Source organism: Rhizophagus irregularis, chromosome 17 (genome assembly GCF_026210795.1).
Source record: "Rhizophagus irregularis chromosome 17, complete sequence".
Lineage (NCBI taxonomy): Eukaryota > Fungi > Glomeromycota > Glomeromycetes > Glomerales > Glomeraceae > Rhizophagus > Rhizophagus irregularis.
The window spans coordinates 4,319,296-4,336,397 of NC_089445.1; the positions used below are offsets into that span (position 1 = coordinate 4,319,296).

The following is a 17,102-nucleotide window of genomic DNA, read 5'->3' on the forward strand; positions in this document are numbered from 1 at the left end:
TCATACTAACTATATTCTTATTAAAAATAATTTAGATCGTAAGTTAAATAAGTTATAATTTGAACGAAAGAATTAGTTTTTTTTTTGTTGTATTCTATATAATTAAACAATCCATTCAATTCATTTAATGATTAACAAAAATAAATAATAATATAGTCAGTAAGTTATCAATTTATTTCTTTTTAATCGTATTTTACGTAAAATTCGAATAACTAAGTTTTTAATAATTATTTTAAATTAATTATCTTATAGAAAGTAAGTTACACTGTTTAATTATATCGTGCATGTCTATCTTAATATTTACATATAATTCAAATTAACTATATTCTTTATTTAAATAATTAGGTTGTAAGTGATATACTTTATATATATGATATATCTGTAATTTTGTAATAATATATACGTCTAATTATCTATTAATTAATAATATTACAGGGCGTAAGTTAATATAATATCTATTACTATTATTTACATATAATTTAAATTACTAAAATCTTTATTTTAAAAAAATTATTTGGTAATTTATTTTAGTTCGTAAGTTATTATTATTTAAATTTATTATTATATATTTATATATAATTTAAACTAACTAAATTCTTTATTTAATAATATAGAAAGTAAGTTATTTATTTTTATCTCATCGGTATTATGTATACACCGATGAATTTTTTTGTAAATTATATACACCGATGCTCGGGGGCATCGGTGAATATTTTAATAATATACTATAACTTAAGCTAACTAAATTCTATTTAAAAAATTATTCGGTGATTTATTTTAGTTAGTAAGTTATAAGTTATTTATTTAATTCTATTAACATTATTATATAAAATTTATATATATAACTTGATTCTTTATTTTTTAGTTGGTAAGTTATAAAATATTTGATCAATTCTATTTATATAATATTCATAATTAATCAAATATTTCAAAATTATTTGATAATTTATTTAGTCTGTGAGTTATTATAAGTTATTTATTTAATTCTGTTATTACATTAATTTAAACTGTATTAATTTTTGATAATTTACTTTTACTTTAGATGGTGAGTTATTATTACATGTTATATACAGTAATACATATATATATTTTAGTCTAACTAAATTCTTTATTTAAAATAATTAGTTAGGGACGTAGAATGTAAGTTATTTTATTTAATTTTATTATATTAATATTTATTTAAATTTGTTATATTATAATTAATTAAAAATTATTTAATAATAATAGGGAGTAAGTTATTTAATTCTAATATCAGATATAACATATTTATACGTTTAAACTAACTGGATTCTTTATATAAAAAAATTATTTGATGATTTATTTTAGTTGGTAAGTTACTAGTTATATTATTTATTTTATTCTATTATTACATATTTTATATAGTAATATTTACATCTAAATTCTTTATTATGGATTATGGAAAATTATTTAATTATAATAGAAGGTAAATTAAATATTCTATTATTATACAGTATATTTATACCTATTTTAAGCTAATTAAATTCTAATTTATTTTAGATGGTAAATTATACTAAGTTATTAATTATATTTCATTATATTTATATCATAATTTAACTTGATTTTTTCTTTTAAAAAAAAAATTGGTTATTCTAGCTCGTAAGTTATAAATTATTTATTTAATTCTATTATTACATATTTATAATATTTTCATATAATTTAAACTAACTAAATTCTTTATTTAAAAAATTATAGGACGTAAGTTATTTAATAATATAATAATCCACGTCACGTATAATTTAAACTAATTAATTTCATTTAAAAAATTATTTAATAATATAATAGGATGTAAGTTATTTATTTACTTAGTTAAATTTATTATTATTTGCTTATAATTTAAGCTAACTTAATTCTTTATTTATAATAATATAGTGTGTAAGTTATTTAATTAATTCCATTATACATATTTATATCATAATTTAAACTTAATTTTTTTTTCTCTACAAAAAATATTAATAAAATTTATTTTAGATAGTAAGTTATATGTTATTTGTTTAATTCTATTATTACATATTATATAATGTTTAATAATTACTAAATTTTTATTTTTATTTTTATTTTAGTTCGTAAGTTATGAATTATTTATTATTGAAATATTATGTAATATTAATTGTTTATATTGTAATTATAAATTTAACTAAATTCATAGAGCGTAAGTTATTTTATTATTATTATTATGCATATTTATAATTTTTATTATAATTTGAACTAAATTAAATTCTTTATTTATTAATAATTATTTAACAATAAATATAGATCGTAAGTAGTTATTTATTTAATTATATCAATTACATTGTTTATATAATTTTTAAAAACTAATTAAATTCTTTATTATAGGACGTAAGTTATTTAATTTTACTCATTGCTTAAAATTACATATAATTTAAATTGATTAAATTCTTTATTAAAAAAATTAAAAATTATTTTGATAATTTATTTTAGTTGGTAAGTTAATAAGTTATTTATTAAATATTATTATTATATATTTATAATATTTACATTAAAACTAACTAAATTTTTTATTAACTAATAAATAGTAGGACGTAAGTTATTTATTTAACTCTATTATTATTACATCTTTGTTAATATTTATTTATAACTGAATTCTTTAATTTTTTCATAAATATTTATACAATTAAATTTTAGCGTAAGTATTATTATTATTATTATTATTATTATTATTATTTAATTTTAGGTTTATATAGATTTTAATGTTATTTTTAAATTATAGACTTGTACCAAGTGGAAACACACTTTTAGATGAATTCTTGAACGAATGGACATTAAAATGGTTCACGTTGGAAATTAAAGATATTACATATCTTGATAAAGGAGGAAATGGAACCGTATATAAGTCAATTATTAAATTAGAAAGTGGTGAACCTGTTAATGTGGTACTTAAATGCCACAATAATATTAACGAAAATATAAACGAATTTCTAACTGAAGTATGATAATGCATTATTTATTCATTTTTAAATTTTAATTATAATTCATTTCAGTTATGCTAATATATCTAAATTTTTTTATAGTGGAAATATCATAAGGATTGTTTATATTCATCTGCGATCATAAACCTACATGGGTTTACCAAAATTTCGGGTATTGATGGATACATGGTCATCATGGATTATGCAAGTGAAGGAAGCCTAAGAGAAAACTTGCAAACAATAAGCAAAAATAATTGGGAAAAAAAATTATATATGTTATTTGGGATTATTTCTGGACTACAAGATATTCATTATGTAAATCTTATACATTGTGATTTTCATGATGGTAATATTTTACTACATAAATACGTAACTGGTAAAGTTAAAGTATTCATAAGCGATCTAGGCTTATGTAGACCTATTAAATCATCTTTAAAAAAAGATGACATTTATGGTGTTATACCATTTATGGCTCCAGAAATTTTAAGGGGTAATTCTTATACTAAAGCTAGCGACATATATAGTTTTTCTATGATCATGTGGGAATTTATATCTGGAGTTCCACCTTTTAATGATAAAGACCATAATCTCCAACTTAGTTTAGATATTTGTAGAGGTGAACGCCCAGAAATTCCCAAAGGCATCCCACAATGTTACACTAATTTAATGAAAAGGTGTTGGGATGAAGATCCAAATGAAAGACCATCAACATCCGAGGTTTTTAAAACAATTAGGGATTGGATTTACTTTCATGATAATGAAAATATTGAAGATATTGAAGAAAAAAAAAAAGAGCAAATTATGGAATTTATAAATGCACCAATTGTACAGAATAATATTACTACTCATCCACGAGCGTTTTATACAAGTCGCTTACTTGATTTTAACAGTGTACAATTAAATAAGAATCTACTAAGAACTGAATGTCTAGAATGTATGGTTGATGACTAATGTAGTAATCATAATTCTTTTAATTCTTTCTTTATATCAAACTGTAAATATTGTATATATAATTTAATTTATCAATCATATCTGTATATATTTTATCTGTATATATTTATATATAATTTATTAATTTAACTGAACAATAAAAAAAAAAATTAAACAAGATAATCTTAAATCAATATAACCAGATTTAAGATTACCTTTAATATTTCAATTTACTTTCTAAAACTGGATTAGTTTGTGATATTGTTAAATTTCAGATACGGGAATTTGAGACGTGATCGTATTTATCATTAAATTGATTGTGGTCTATTATCATTCAAATCATTAATTTCCGATTTCATTTTATTTTTTTTTTTGAATAAAATGTATCATATTAGCTGATCAGAAAAGCCTCCCATAATTTTATATGCTAATGACAATAAGCAACCATCAGTTATATAATAAACCCATCAACTGAGTTTAAATATTAATTGGCTTGATGTTTCTAATCAGCCGATATGTAAAATGTAAAATGTATAAAATGTTCAATGTTTCTCCCTACATAGGACATTTTTTCCATATGTGCAAAATAGTTAGTGCATTAAATCCAAAATAATAATGGCACGTAGTGAATATATATCAGATATTGTTATATCTAAATTTGGTAAAAAGAGCAAATATTATTCAATATTAAAGATGATTGTTGTCATGTGCCACGATCATTCAACACCCACCTCCATATTGAATACTCCACGCCTAATAACTCTATGGTGATGATTGTAAAAGCAGCGGTGGTAAAGATGGAAGAACATTTAATTAGTGGCGTATCTCAAGTTGCGCCACATTGTGTTACGTCGTTGACGTGAATTCAGTATGAACATATCAAAAAATATAAATATTCTTTAACAAGTTCGAAAATTATTATGTATTAAAAAATAAATTTCATCTTCCTTTATTGCGTTTACACTCTTTAATTAGCAGTACTATTTATCTCCTAATCTTTAAAATATTATTAATTAAATTAATTGGATCGAAATCCATATTATTATCATTATCATCTTATCTTATTAGCATTAGTTTAATATTTATATTTAAATGTTTCCAATGGATTAAGAGGAAGATTAGTGGATATATGCCTAACTGATATTTCTGTTTTCTTATCGTTCGTAAAAAAAAAATCTAAACCTTAAAAACACACAAGTGCATGTGTAACAATGAATTTTAATCACTGGCATGACGCTAAAAAAAGTTGACGTAACTACAAAGTCCCCTATCATGAAAAATTATGTGAAAAAAGATGAATAAAAAATTAATTAACACAATTTCCATATATTTTGCATTTTTACAATCCTAACTACCCTTTAAACATGAACCCTTGTTATATATTTTATTAATTTAATTTGATACCCATTTCAATGATCATCATGTAAAGTTAATTGTGTGATAAAATTTTTTTTGAAAAAAAAAAAATAATAATAATAAAAATAAATTGATTACTTTCTTTTGATAAAATGTTAAAAAAAAATTTTTTTATCCCCTGTGTAAAAATTTTATTGCTACACATCAGTTTATTCGTTTATTTGTTTATTATGTTTCAATATGTTTGTACCAATTATCTTATAATTAGATTAAAATAAACAACTTGTTCCTTTTATAGACTTAAAAAAGTATCATGAAATATTGAAATACGCCCTAGATGATCACATTGTTCTACAGCATTTTTTACATAATTCATTCAGATGCCTGAAACAAGTCGTCTAAAAGCCATGTTCGTTCACGTGATCATAAGCCAATCATAATGTCTGTCTATTTATAGTGTCCAATCAAGGTACGTTTGTATCACGTGATCGAACACGGCTTAGACATCCCCTGAAACAAACGTATGGAACTGGAAGCATTTCACGTGATCTTTGGCGTTTGGTTAAAGATCTGAGGGCAATATTATGAATTTACGAACAGTTTACTGTGATAACTACTCATGTATAAGCGCCTAAATTTATTTCAGAAAAGAAAAATTTAACTCCGAAACATTTCCATTTTTCCAGAATACTTTCCGAATTTGATAAAAATGTCAGAAATTGAATCTCCAATTGAATACTTGGCGACATCTTTAATATTTTCTCATCAGTTGGTGGGCCTCGATCAAAAAGCCTCTTAATTCATTTTTAATATACAGCATCCCGCGAATAAAAGGTTATTTAGTATTTTTGAATCATACGTATGACCAGCTTCAAACGACAAATAATAAATAAGATTCTTTAGTCAAAAATAATTTTTTGCCTTCATGAAACCCACTCTTTAACACTAAAAAACAAACTAGCTGCCCTATAAAAAGAATTCTGGAAAATGATCATTTTTTTTGTTTTATTCCGAAGAAACTCAGACATGTAACCATTTTTCTGAAAATCATCAGTTCAGCAACAGTTCGGACGGCGCATACAAAAACAGTCTATTTCTGCTGATACCATACTCCTTAACCTAGACTATGATATATACAGTAATTTTATATCCTACAAGTTTGAATTTTTTAAGGCTACTCAAATTCTTTAAATTTAATCATCAAAAACTGAAAATCCGATTTTTTTAAGATGCCTGCTGACAATGGGTTGATGTAGTCAGAAAGTTAGTTTTGCGTTAAGCGTTGCCAAAAATAATGATTACTTGACCTTGTAGAACAAAATCAACATCAAAATATGCCAATTAACGTAATTTATATAATATGAAATCTGTGCCGGATCTACAGATTAATTTTGTACCGTAGAGTGACGATTTTTTATTAAAATGATGGTGTTCATATCAATAAAAGTTAAAAAATTTAGTAATTAGAAACCAACTATTGAAACGAATTAAAAATTTTCATCATTAACAATACAATATTTAGCATATAAAATTCAAATATGCAAAAAACATACAATTTAGAGGTCGGAACCGACAAAAAAAAACTTTAACCGGATAAAAACAAATAATTATTAACCGATTGATATTAAAAAAATTAAAAAATTTTTTTTTAGCTGTAGGGAAGTCATTTTATATTAGTCTCATTATTAGTTATTATGCAGCCAAATAGGATCATGTCGTATTTTTAGATAAATTATTATATAATATACTGTATATATATATTGCATAAATATCTTTAATTACGTCATTTGGACTAAATATCACATATTAATCTTTATATCTTTTATGGTAAAATACATAGTGGTTCCGAAGCTCGGAATCCCGATGGTACAATATCCCGACATTCTAAATCTTCAGCTTCGCTTGGATACCAAATTCCAAGTACGTTTCAAAAAAATATTTCGAAACTTTATTCCTTTATAATCCCGACACCCTATAATAATAATTTTCTATTAATAAATTTCAAGATTTTTCATTTCGGTATTTTGAATTCCGAGTTTATTATATCATTCCGGTATTTTGATTTTTCGGGATTTTGAATATTATACCTACGGGATTCTGAGCTTGTACCAGACCCTGTTTTCTGTGCTAATAAATAAATTTATATAGTTTATTTATTATTGCTGATCTGGGAAATAACTGGTTTATACCGCGGAGACTAAAAATCTATTTGTCTGTTATTAGGTTGGCATAAAAAAAAATGGTTTTTATTTAAAATACGTATAGTTAATATCAATTAAAATTTCGATAAAAAATAAAGAGGTTATGAAGTAAATTCGAAAGTATACAACACTCTCACTACATAAAAAATTTTATCCGTTATTTCTGTAAAAACTTCGTAAAAATGAGCCTTTCACGGATCCATTCACGGAAAATGCAAATAATTCGATAAATTCCGTGATATAAGGTTATTAATTCCAACCTTTCACGGAAAAAAGATGGAATATAAAAATCAGATCGACTTTTTATAGGGATCTCTATAATTCTAAATAAAAATTTTCGTACTAATAAAATTCCGAACCATAAATAGTTACTGTATATCCACCACACTACCGTCCAACATTATTAATAATTTGACCAAAAGGTTAAAAATCTTAACTCTGGCCGAAACTAAAGTTACTACCGTCTAGCACTGCATATAGTACCCGAGTCTTATACAAAAAAACCTGGGTCACAAATTGAATAATACCTGGGGCGAGGGGGCACAATACAATTTTTACAGAATTAAGCTTAAGTTACCAGAATTAAGGAAGGTATTAATTGAGAGTAAAATTTTTGTATCTAGTAAAGTACCCGGGTCGACCCATTTTTAGTTCGTACAAATCTACATTAATATATGTAAGAACTTTAGAACTTTCTGAATCTAGGGTGAAACAAATTAATGAGTTATGATTATGTTAAATAAAATAAAGGAAACTATAAACTATATATATATATATGAAATTGCCATTTACACGCTATTGAGAAATACGCCAAATGCAATTTGATCAACGTTCACATGATATCATTATTATAATCATTTTATTTTGAGATTTGGAGATTATTGAACAATCATTTTGAATTCATTGTGTGAATCACTAATCTCTTTCAATTTGACCATTTTATCAATATTTAATATAAATAACGAGAATTAAAACTTAATAATGTTTTAAGATTTTTTTTTTAAGAAAAAAAAAATTTTAATTTATTCACAATGTTATCAACGTTTATTTCTTCGTTTAAAATTTCTGATATATACTATCTTTTAACAACTTTCATAATTCTCTATGTATCTCGATATTATTACAATTATCTCACTCGCATAAATCCTTTACCTGGTCCATTCCCTCTTCCTTTATTTGGTAATGTTTATCAAACACTTGGATATGGATTTGTTGATTGGTTAATGTTATTGCATAAAAAGTATGGAGATATTTTTGAAGTATACTTTGCTGGGCAGCGTACAATCATATTATGTAATACTGGTTTAATTGAAAATATGAATGTATCTTCGACAAAAACTAAATATCCCTATAGACTAATTATACCAGAAGGATTTAAAGAATATGGATTAGATGGTACAGGTTTAGTTAATAATACTGATCCCAAAAATTGGAAATATAATCGTCAATTTTTTACACAAGCTATGATGACACCAAGTTTTAATCATCAAGCTGTTGAATGGACGAATGAATTATGGTTAGAAATGGAATCTTATTGGAATAATCTTGGAGAAAATCGTGAATTGGATCTTTTACAATGGATGCATAGATTTACAAACGAAATGATTTTTAGAATTTCAACTGGTGTAAAGAATAATTGCGTCTATTCTTATTATCATACTCTCATGCCTGAAGATAATACTTTAAATGAGGAAGAAAAAGAAAAAATTAAAGAATCTGAAAATGTTATTCAATCACTTGAAGTGTTATTAACTGAAGAGGAATCGTGTATTTTTTCATTTTTAATAGATTTATGCGTCATTATATTCCTTTTATTAGTGGAAAAGTAAAAAGCTTATTGAAAAACAGAGATTATTTTTTCGATAAATTATATGATATTATTAAAAAAAGAAGGATTGAAATTGATAATACACCATTAGATCAACCTCTTCGTCATGATATGTTAACATCCTATATAACCGCGAATACACCGCGGGATATAAACTTTGTGAGACATGGTGATACCGACGCCGATTTGTTAAGACCAATGACTGACAAACAAATTATGGGTAATATACTCGATGCTATGGGCGGAGGTACTGATACAGTAAGTAATTAAATTTGCATTCATTCACTTATTAAAACTAAAATAATTTTTAAAGATTTTTTAAAATCTCAGACAGCGAATTTGCTTTGCTTTACTGCATATTATCTCGGACATTATCCAGATGTGAAACGACGATTACGTCAAGAATTTGATGAAATTCTTGGAAGTGATTTTACAAAATCCATAACAAGTAAAGATCTTGATGGACTAGAATATTGCGAAGCAGTTATCAAAGAAGTGTATCGTCTTACTCCTATAGCTTTTTTGGTTGGTCGTGTAAATGTTGAAAAGGATACAGTTGGAGGATATACCTGGCCAGAAGAAACCCAATTTCAGATACTTTATTCAGCTATTATGAGACGTAAAGATTATTGGACTGATCCTGAAAAATTTGATCCCGATAGATTCTACAAAGTTGAAGAAAGCGATAAATATTTACCTGAAAAACAACATATCAAAACTTCTTACACTTTGTTTGGTGATGGAATTAGAATCTGCCCTGGAAGAAAATTGGCAATGATAGAATTAAAATTTTTATTATCCTCAATTTATAGAAAATATGATATTGAAATGGCAGATCAAAACGCACCACTTAATTATTTTTCAGGTTTACTCACGGTTTGTAATGACTTAATTGTTAAGGTTAAACCAAGAAAATTCTAAAATAACGAAACATACGTGTGTAAATGCATATATACTTCGTTATGAATTATGTTCCAAAATACTTAACATTAATTTCTTTCATAGTTTGTTTTAAGGGTTAAATAAAAAATATACTTTTTACGTGGTTCTATTTTTATGTAATGTACATGTATATAATCGTTGCAATGTTACATTATTTCTACATATCTCGATATTATTATAATAACTTCACTCGTCTAAATCCTTTACCTGGCCATTTCCAGTCTTTGGTAATACTCCAAAAATTTTGGTTATATATTTTACGACTGGTTAATTTTATTGCTTAAAACATATGGAAATATATTATTTTTAGAATTTATTTTTTTTTAATAGCTTTATGCGTCATTATGTCCCTTTCATTTGTGGGAAACGTGGAAAAGCAAATAGCTTATTAAAAGTAGAGATTATTTTTACGATAAAATAAATTGTATAGAAGGATTGAAACTGAGAATTAAATCAACCTGTCATGATACGTTAACCTCGAATACACCACGTGATATTAACCTAGTTTATACGATAGCTAACGCTAAATTTTCATAAACACTTAATTCTAATTGCCTTTTCGAAGTGATAAAAGTCCGTCATTGGAAAATTTTGACGTATTATAGGTCGCAACAGGATTTGGAAGAGACACTGGCTTTGGCAACAACAAAAGGAATACAACAAAATGGTCTTTTCGAACTTTCAGGGAAGTGAAGGATCAGATAGAAAAAAAGAAGGTATAGGAGAAGAGTTCGCGTACAAACCGGAGAAACCCTTTTTGAACGGCAAGAAAGAACTTATCATTTGGATCGGAGAAGGTTCAAGATTATTACGAATGGGCTTTAGATGGACTCTTGGAGAAAGAGGATGATTAGCGACCTTAATGGACGATCAACAATTACGTGATACCGATTCAGAGTGGTGTATCACGATATTAAATGTAAATAGAAAAATGACCATTACAAATTTTTATTTATCTTTTGGACAGAAAGTTAATTTATTTTTTGTGTTCAACAGTATTGTTAATCGAATGATCACGTGACCGACGATCATGTTACGAATATTGCAAAATGTTACGAATGTTCGATATTGAACATATAGCACATATTTAATATATTTAATATATAACACTTATTAAACATGTAGCATTTATACAATATATTAAACATGATTAGCATAGATTTTACTGTTATAAATATATGTGTTCCAAGTCAATGTAAAAACAGATAATGTGTCTTGAATTTAATAAAGCATCATTGTTTTATCTTAGGTTTTGTTATATTTGTGAATCAATAATTGTATATGCATTACCGTAATCGCATTTGATTTATTTGTTCGTGTTACCTTCGTAAATTGATCGACAGTGATACACTTATTAGTGTTTTTATATAATTTATTTCATTACGCGTTTGTTAACATTATTAACATTTATTTTATTCATTAATCCTTCTGCTTACCATATACATATACGCTTATTTTTATAAGCATTCAAGAACTGGCATAACAGTATAAAGGGTTAACTGTTAGTATTAACAATAGACTGGCTAAGAGGGTCGGTTAACTTTGTTCGAAGCAGGAAGAATAACTGGTATAACAGGAGACACATTTCTGATGTGTTATGTAAATTTTTTCTTTGTATTAGTTCTGCATCTATTACAAATATATTAAATAAATTGATAACTTTCTTACAAAAAAAAAAAAAAAAAAAAATCTGATCAGCATTAAAAATTGCCAAAAATAAAAAATACTAACTTTGGCGAATTTAGCCTCGGCTGGAGTTTACCAAATTACTGGATCTGCGGGTCCCGAATTTATGTTGTAAACTAATAATTATTATTGTACCATTTTCGGAAAAATTTTTGAAATGTAACATAGACACTGCCATTTTTTGTATACATATTTATATTTATAAGTTTCAATTTATTTTTTCATTTTACCGAATATTTCATGACATAGCTCGTTACTTTATTTTATAGTTTTTTTATCAAAAATAGAAAAGCCTTGAAGCTTTAAAGAGATGACGGATGACAGATGACTCTCGTATCTTTACAATGGAATCATCATACTATTTTTAATGGCGCGTTTTTTGAATAAAGAATTATGATACTGAATATGAAAATGTATAAATCAAATAAATCAACATAAGATAAATGTGTATCTCGCCCTCCGTATGACGCTTAAATCCAACAAAAATTTGTAAAAAAGAAATTCTTAATATAAAAAACATTTTTAAAAGTCATACAGTATGTGTAAATGTGTAATTTTGCCTGTTTTGCAAGTTTACTTAAAGCACCAAAGATGGTATTGAATGTCGTTTTTAACTTATTTAACAAAACTTTTTTTCTTTCAATTTTTTTTCCGTTAAATCACGTGATATTTTAATTCTAGCCAGAATTAACTGATCGGCATAAAAAATATCCTTTTTTGGGATAAAGCGAGATCTAAGCAGGGCTGGATATAAATTTACCCAGCATTTTTTTGAAATTAATTTTATATTATGAAATATTTTTCTTTATTAAATTTCGCCGTATTGGATTACGACCTGCCTATGTTTTGAATTTTACTTTTACGTCTAACAATAAAAATTCTAATTTCGCTTGACAATCTTTTGTATTTTGTTTGCATCATTAATTTAATCTTGGCACATTTTATAAATTAAAGTTATATATTTATTTGTAATGAAAATAAAAAGAAAGTAAATTTTAATTTAATACTTATAACTCACATCTCTTGGTGTAATTTTAACAATTAATTCTTTACAAGTTGTAATTAAAGTAGAATTATATTTAAGTAGTGAATCCATATCTGCTAATTCAAGATCATATTTTCTATAAATTGATGCTAATAAATATTTTAATTCCATCATTGCTAATTTTCTCGCAGGACAGGTTCTAATTCCACCTCCAAACATAGTAAAAGATTTTTTAACATATTGCTTTTCAAGTAAATATTTGCCTTTTTCTTCAATTTTGTAAAATCTATCAGGATCGAATTTTTCAGGATCAGTCCAATAATCTTTACGTCTCATTATTGCATAATAAAATATTGAAAATGAAGTTCCTTCTGGCCAATCGAATCCTCTGATGACATCTTTTTCAACATTTACACGATTAATCGAAGAAAATACGGGACAATGTCGATATACTTCGTTAATAATTGCATCACAATATTGCAATTTATCAAGATCATTATATGTTATGAATTTTGTTTTAAGAACTGTATTTAATTCTTTTCGAAAACGTTGTTTCACCATAGGATAATGTCCAAGATAGTACACGATAAAGCAAAACATATTTGCTACCTGAAATATTATTATTATTTTTTTTTTAAAAAAAAATTCAATATTCTTAATATTCTTTAAAAAAAAAAAGGAACTTTTTTACTTACATTACTGGTCCCTGCAGTTATAAAATCAATCATACTTCCGAAAATCTCTGTATCCGCCATTGGTCTTAATAAATCAGCATCGACATGTTTTACCGAGTTGATATCATGTGCCACATTTGCGGTTATGTGAGATGTTAACAAATCATGACGAAGAGGTTGATCTAAAGGTGTATTCTCAATTTCAATCCTCCTTTTTTTAATAATATCATATATTTTATCATACAAATAATCTCTATTTTTCAATAAGCTTTTCACTTTTTCACGAATAAAAGGAACATAATGACGCATGAACTTATTAAAATCGTAAAAATAAATAATTCCTTTCACAAAAGTGTCAATTGATTGAATAAAATTTTCAGATTCTTCAATTTTTTCTCTTTCTTTTTCATAAAAAGCGTTATATTCAAGAGCAATCTTTTTATAATGAAAAATAACAGCGTCATTTTTCTTACCAGTTGAAATTCTAAAAATTATTTCATTTGTAAACCTATTCATCCATTTAATAAGATCCAATTCGCAATCTTCTTCGAGACTATTCCAACAAGTTTCCATTTCATTCCATAATTCATTAATCCATTCAAAGACTTGATTATTAAAACTTGGACTCATCAAAGCTTGAGTATAAAGTTGACGTTTGTATTTCCAATATTTTTGATTATTATTACTGGCTAATCCTTGTAATTTATATTCAATGGCTCCTTCAAATTGAATATTTCTAAAAGGATATTTAGTTTTTTCTGAAGTTATATTCATATTTTCGATCAAATCAATGCTACATAATACGATTGTACGTTTCCCTGCCATATTTATTTCAAAAATATCTCCATATTTCTTATGCATTAACATCAACCAATCATTATATTCCAATCCTCTTTTTTGATGAATGTTACCAAGAATTGGAAGTGGGAATGGACCAGGTAAAGGATTTTGACGAGTGAAATAATGATAATAATATCTAATTACATAAAGAATTATATGAACTAACAAAAGAGAAAATGCATTGATAATAATTGAGGGTATCATTTTTTTTTTAAAATGTAAAAAAAAGGATGTAAGTAAAGAACTTATGTCTTTATATTTATACCGAAATTTAAGTTTCTACTTTAAAAATTTGCTAATATTGGATTACATTGATCCGTGGATAATGGCATCTGATTATAATTTTACACAATAGTTTCATGAAACATTTAAATGTATTAGATGTACAAAAACTGGTTATTTGAAGTCATGTGACACCGTTTAAACGTCCTATTATTTTTATTTATTTTTTTCTTAAATGATTAATGTTGAATTATAATTACCCGGTTTATTACAATATTATGCTAGCCATTTGATTTCTTGATTTGTAACATTTGTAACAGATAATCCTTGCAAGACCCGAGATAATATCCTTGCAAGACCCGAGTTATAGTTTTGCAAAACCCGAGATATATCTTTGCAAGACCCGATATATATACATAGAATCAGGCCCAGGAGTGGACATTTATTCAGGGCCGGAATTAAGATAATGTTAGTCAGTATCTAAAAAGTATAATAAAAATTTTGACCGTATTATCCGTATTATCCATAAGAGGTAAGATCTACATTATTATTTTGTACTGACAGGAGATAAAAAATTTTTTCCGATGACAATCATTCCTTATCTATGATGGGGCGCATCTATATATTGAATAAATATAGAATATTTCTAAATTTAAATAATTCATTGATTTTCTAAATTTCAATATTTCATTAAAATTTTAATTAAACTGAAATTTAAACCGATAAAATTATAGTTTAAAGGATTCTCTTTCATACATAAGATTGCTTTTTACGAGACGTAAAGATTAAAGATTATCGGACTGATCCTGAAAAATTCAATCCTGATAAAGTTTACAAAGACTGAAGAAAGTGATTGAAAGACAAGTTAAAGTTCTTTCACAATATTTAGAAATGGAAGGTCAAAATGCACTACTTAATTATGATTCGGGTTTACTTACATCTGTAAAGACTTAATCGTTAAGGTTAAAATAACGTAACTATGTACAGTAGTTTTATAATTTATCCTTCTCCTTGAGTTTGACATTTTTAGAATGTATTGTTTAGAATCAGTAAGTATGTATTTTCTCATTAAGGAATTATGGCTTTTATTATATCTATTATTTTTCGCTTTGCACTTCTAAATTACTTTTTTAAAAAAATTTTCACGCAAAATGGTACATGATCAGCCATTAGTCAGCGTTAAAAAATATACTAATTTTGGCAAATTTAATCTCGGCTGGAGTTAAGTTCCGGATCAACATAATAAATAGATACCCGAATTTACCCGATGCACCTGCTTTTTTTTTCAAACCGGGTCCAAATTTAAATGAAAAAATAATAAATTAAAATATAAATATTAAATTTTTTTAACTGGAATTAAATAATATTAATTTGAAATCTTAAATTAAAATCAGAAATATATTGAATAATCTGTCAACTATTATGGAACATAAAATTGAAAAGCCGTCATTCAATGAAACGTCCGATGAACAATTATCGTAATACAGTATAAGCTAAAACTTATTTCCGTAAGTTTTCCGAGATCATCATCTGGCAGGTTAGGAGTTTCCTTATTTTGATAATAACAAAGTCCCACGAATTTTTTATATAGGATACGTTTTTTTGGTAACAATAAGGGGTTTAAAGAAATTTATAGAAAGTAAAATTATTTGTGTCGCCTTAAAAATATATCGTTAATCGGAGTTTTTTTTTAAAAAAAATAATTGCAAAGGATTTTAATTTGGTGGCATACGGGAAATTTCCTTCCGAAATATGTATGGTACGAGGAATTTAAATAAAATCTTACATAAATGGATATTAACTAAACAATTGCTAATGAAAAAAACTATTGTATATATAATTAATGTAATATATAAATGCGCAGGAAACGCGCTTTCCAAAATTCAATAATTCTTTTTTTTTTTAAAAAAAAAATAAAATAATAAATATTTCAACAATGATATAATTGATTACCTCTTCATTTTAGTTCATTCGGAATTTCCGATATTTTTTATCTTTCCATTACTTTCATAATTCTTTATGTATCTCGATATTATTTACAATTATTTCACTCGTATAAATCCTTTACCTGGCCCACTTCCACTTCCAATGTTTCACCAAAAATTTGGATATGAATTTAATGATTGGTTAATGTCATTGCATAAAAAATATGGAAATAAATTTTACATCAAGTGATATTAACGTTGTGAGACATGGTGACACTCATCAATGTCTCATCATGCTAATATTGAGAAGGAAAAACTTTTAAAAATATATATATATACATATATATATATATATATATTTATTTATTTATTTAACTTTTAAATCTTTTAAAATCATAGACGGCGAATTTATTTTGCTTCGTCGCATATTATCTTGGACGTTTTCCTGAAGTTAAGCAACGATTATGACAGGAATTGGATGACGTTATCGGAAATGATTCTACAAAACCAATAACATACAAACATATTGATGAATTACGTTATTGCGATGCAGTTATTAAGAAAG

The 17,102-nt window shown here is 25.4% G+C and overlaps 3 protein-coding genes across 3 annotated transcripts; 2 read left to right on the forward strand and 1 right to left on the reverse strand.

The window, feature by feature from the left end:
* Window positions 1-2,729: 2,729 nt before the first annotated feature.
* OCT59_009633 (uncharacterized protein) lies at window positions 2,730-3,899 on the forward strand (the record flags this gene model as incomplete). Its single annotated transcript, XM_025308593.2, has 2 exons — window positions 2,730-2,966; window positions 3,051-3,899. The coding sequence occupies 2 exons, from the start codon at window positions 2,730-2,732 to the stop codon at window positions 3,897-3,899; spliced, it is 1,086 nt and encodes a 361-aa protein (XP_025182790.2).
* A 5,475-nt stretch (window positions 3,900-9,374) lies between these two features.
* Window positions 9,375-10,184, forward strand: OCT59_009634 (uncharacterized protein; the record flags this gene model as incomplete). Its single annotated transcript, XM_025308890.2, has 2 exons — window positions 9,375-9,521; window positions 9,594-10,184. The coding sequence occupies 2 exons, from the start codon at window positions 9,375-9,377 to the stop codon at window positions 10,182-10,184; spliced, it is 738 nt and encodes a 245-aa protein (XP_025182789.2).
* Window positions 10,185-12,992: 2,808 nt separating this feature from the next.
* On the reverse strand, window positions 12,993-13,476 carry OCT59_009635 (uncharacterized protein; the record flags this gene model as incomplete). Its single annotated transcript, XM_066133714.1, has 2 exons — window positions 12,993-13,012; window positions 13,086-13,476. 2 exons carry the CDS (start codon window positions 13,474-13,476, stop codon window positions 12,993-12,995), a joined length of 411 nt encoding a protein of 136 aa, XP_066000129.1.
* Between the last annotated feature and the right edge of the window lie 3,626 nt (window positions 13,477-17,102).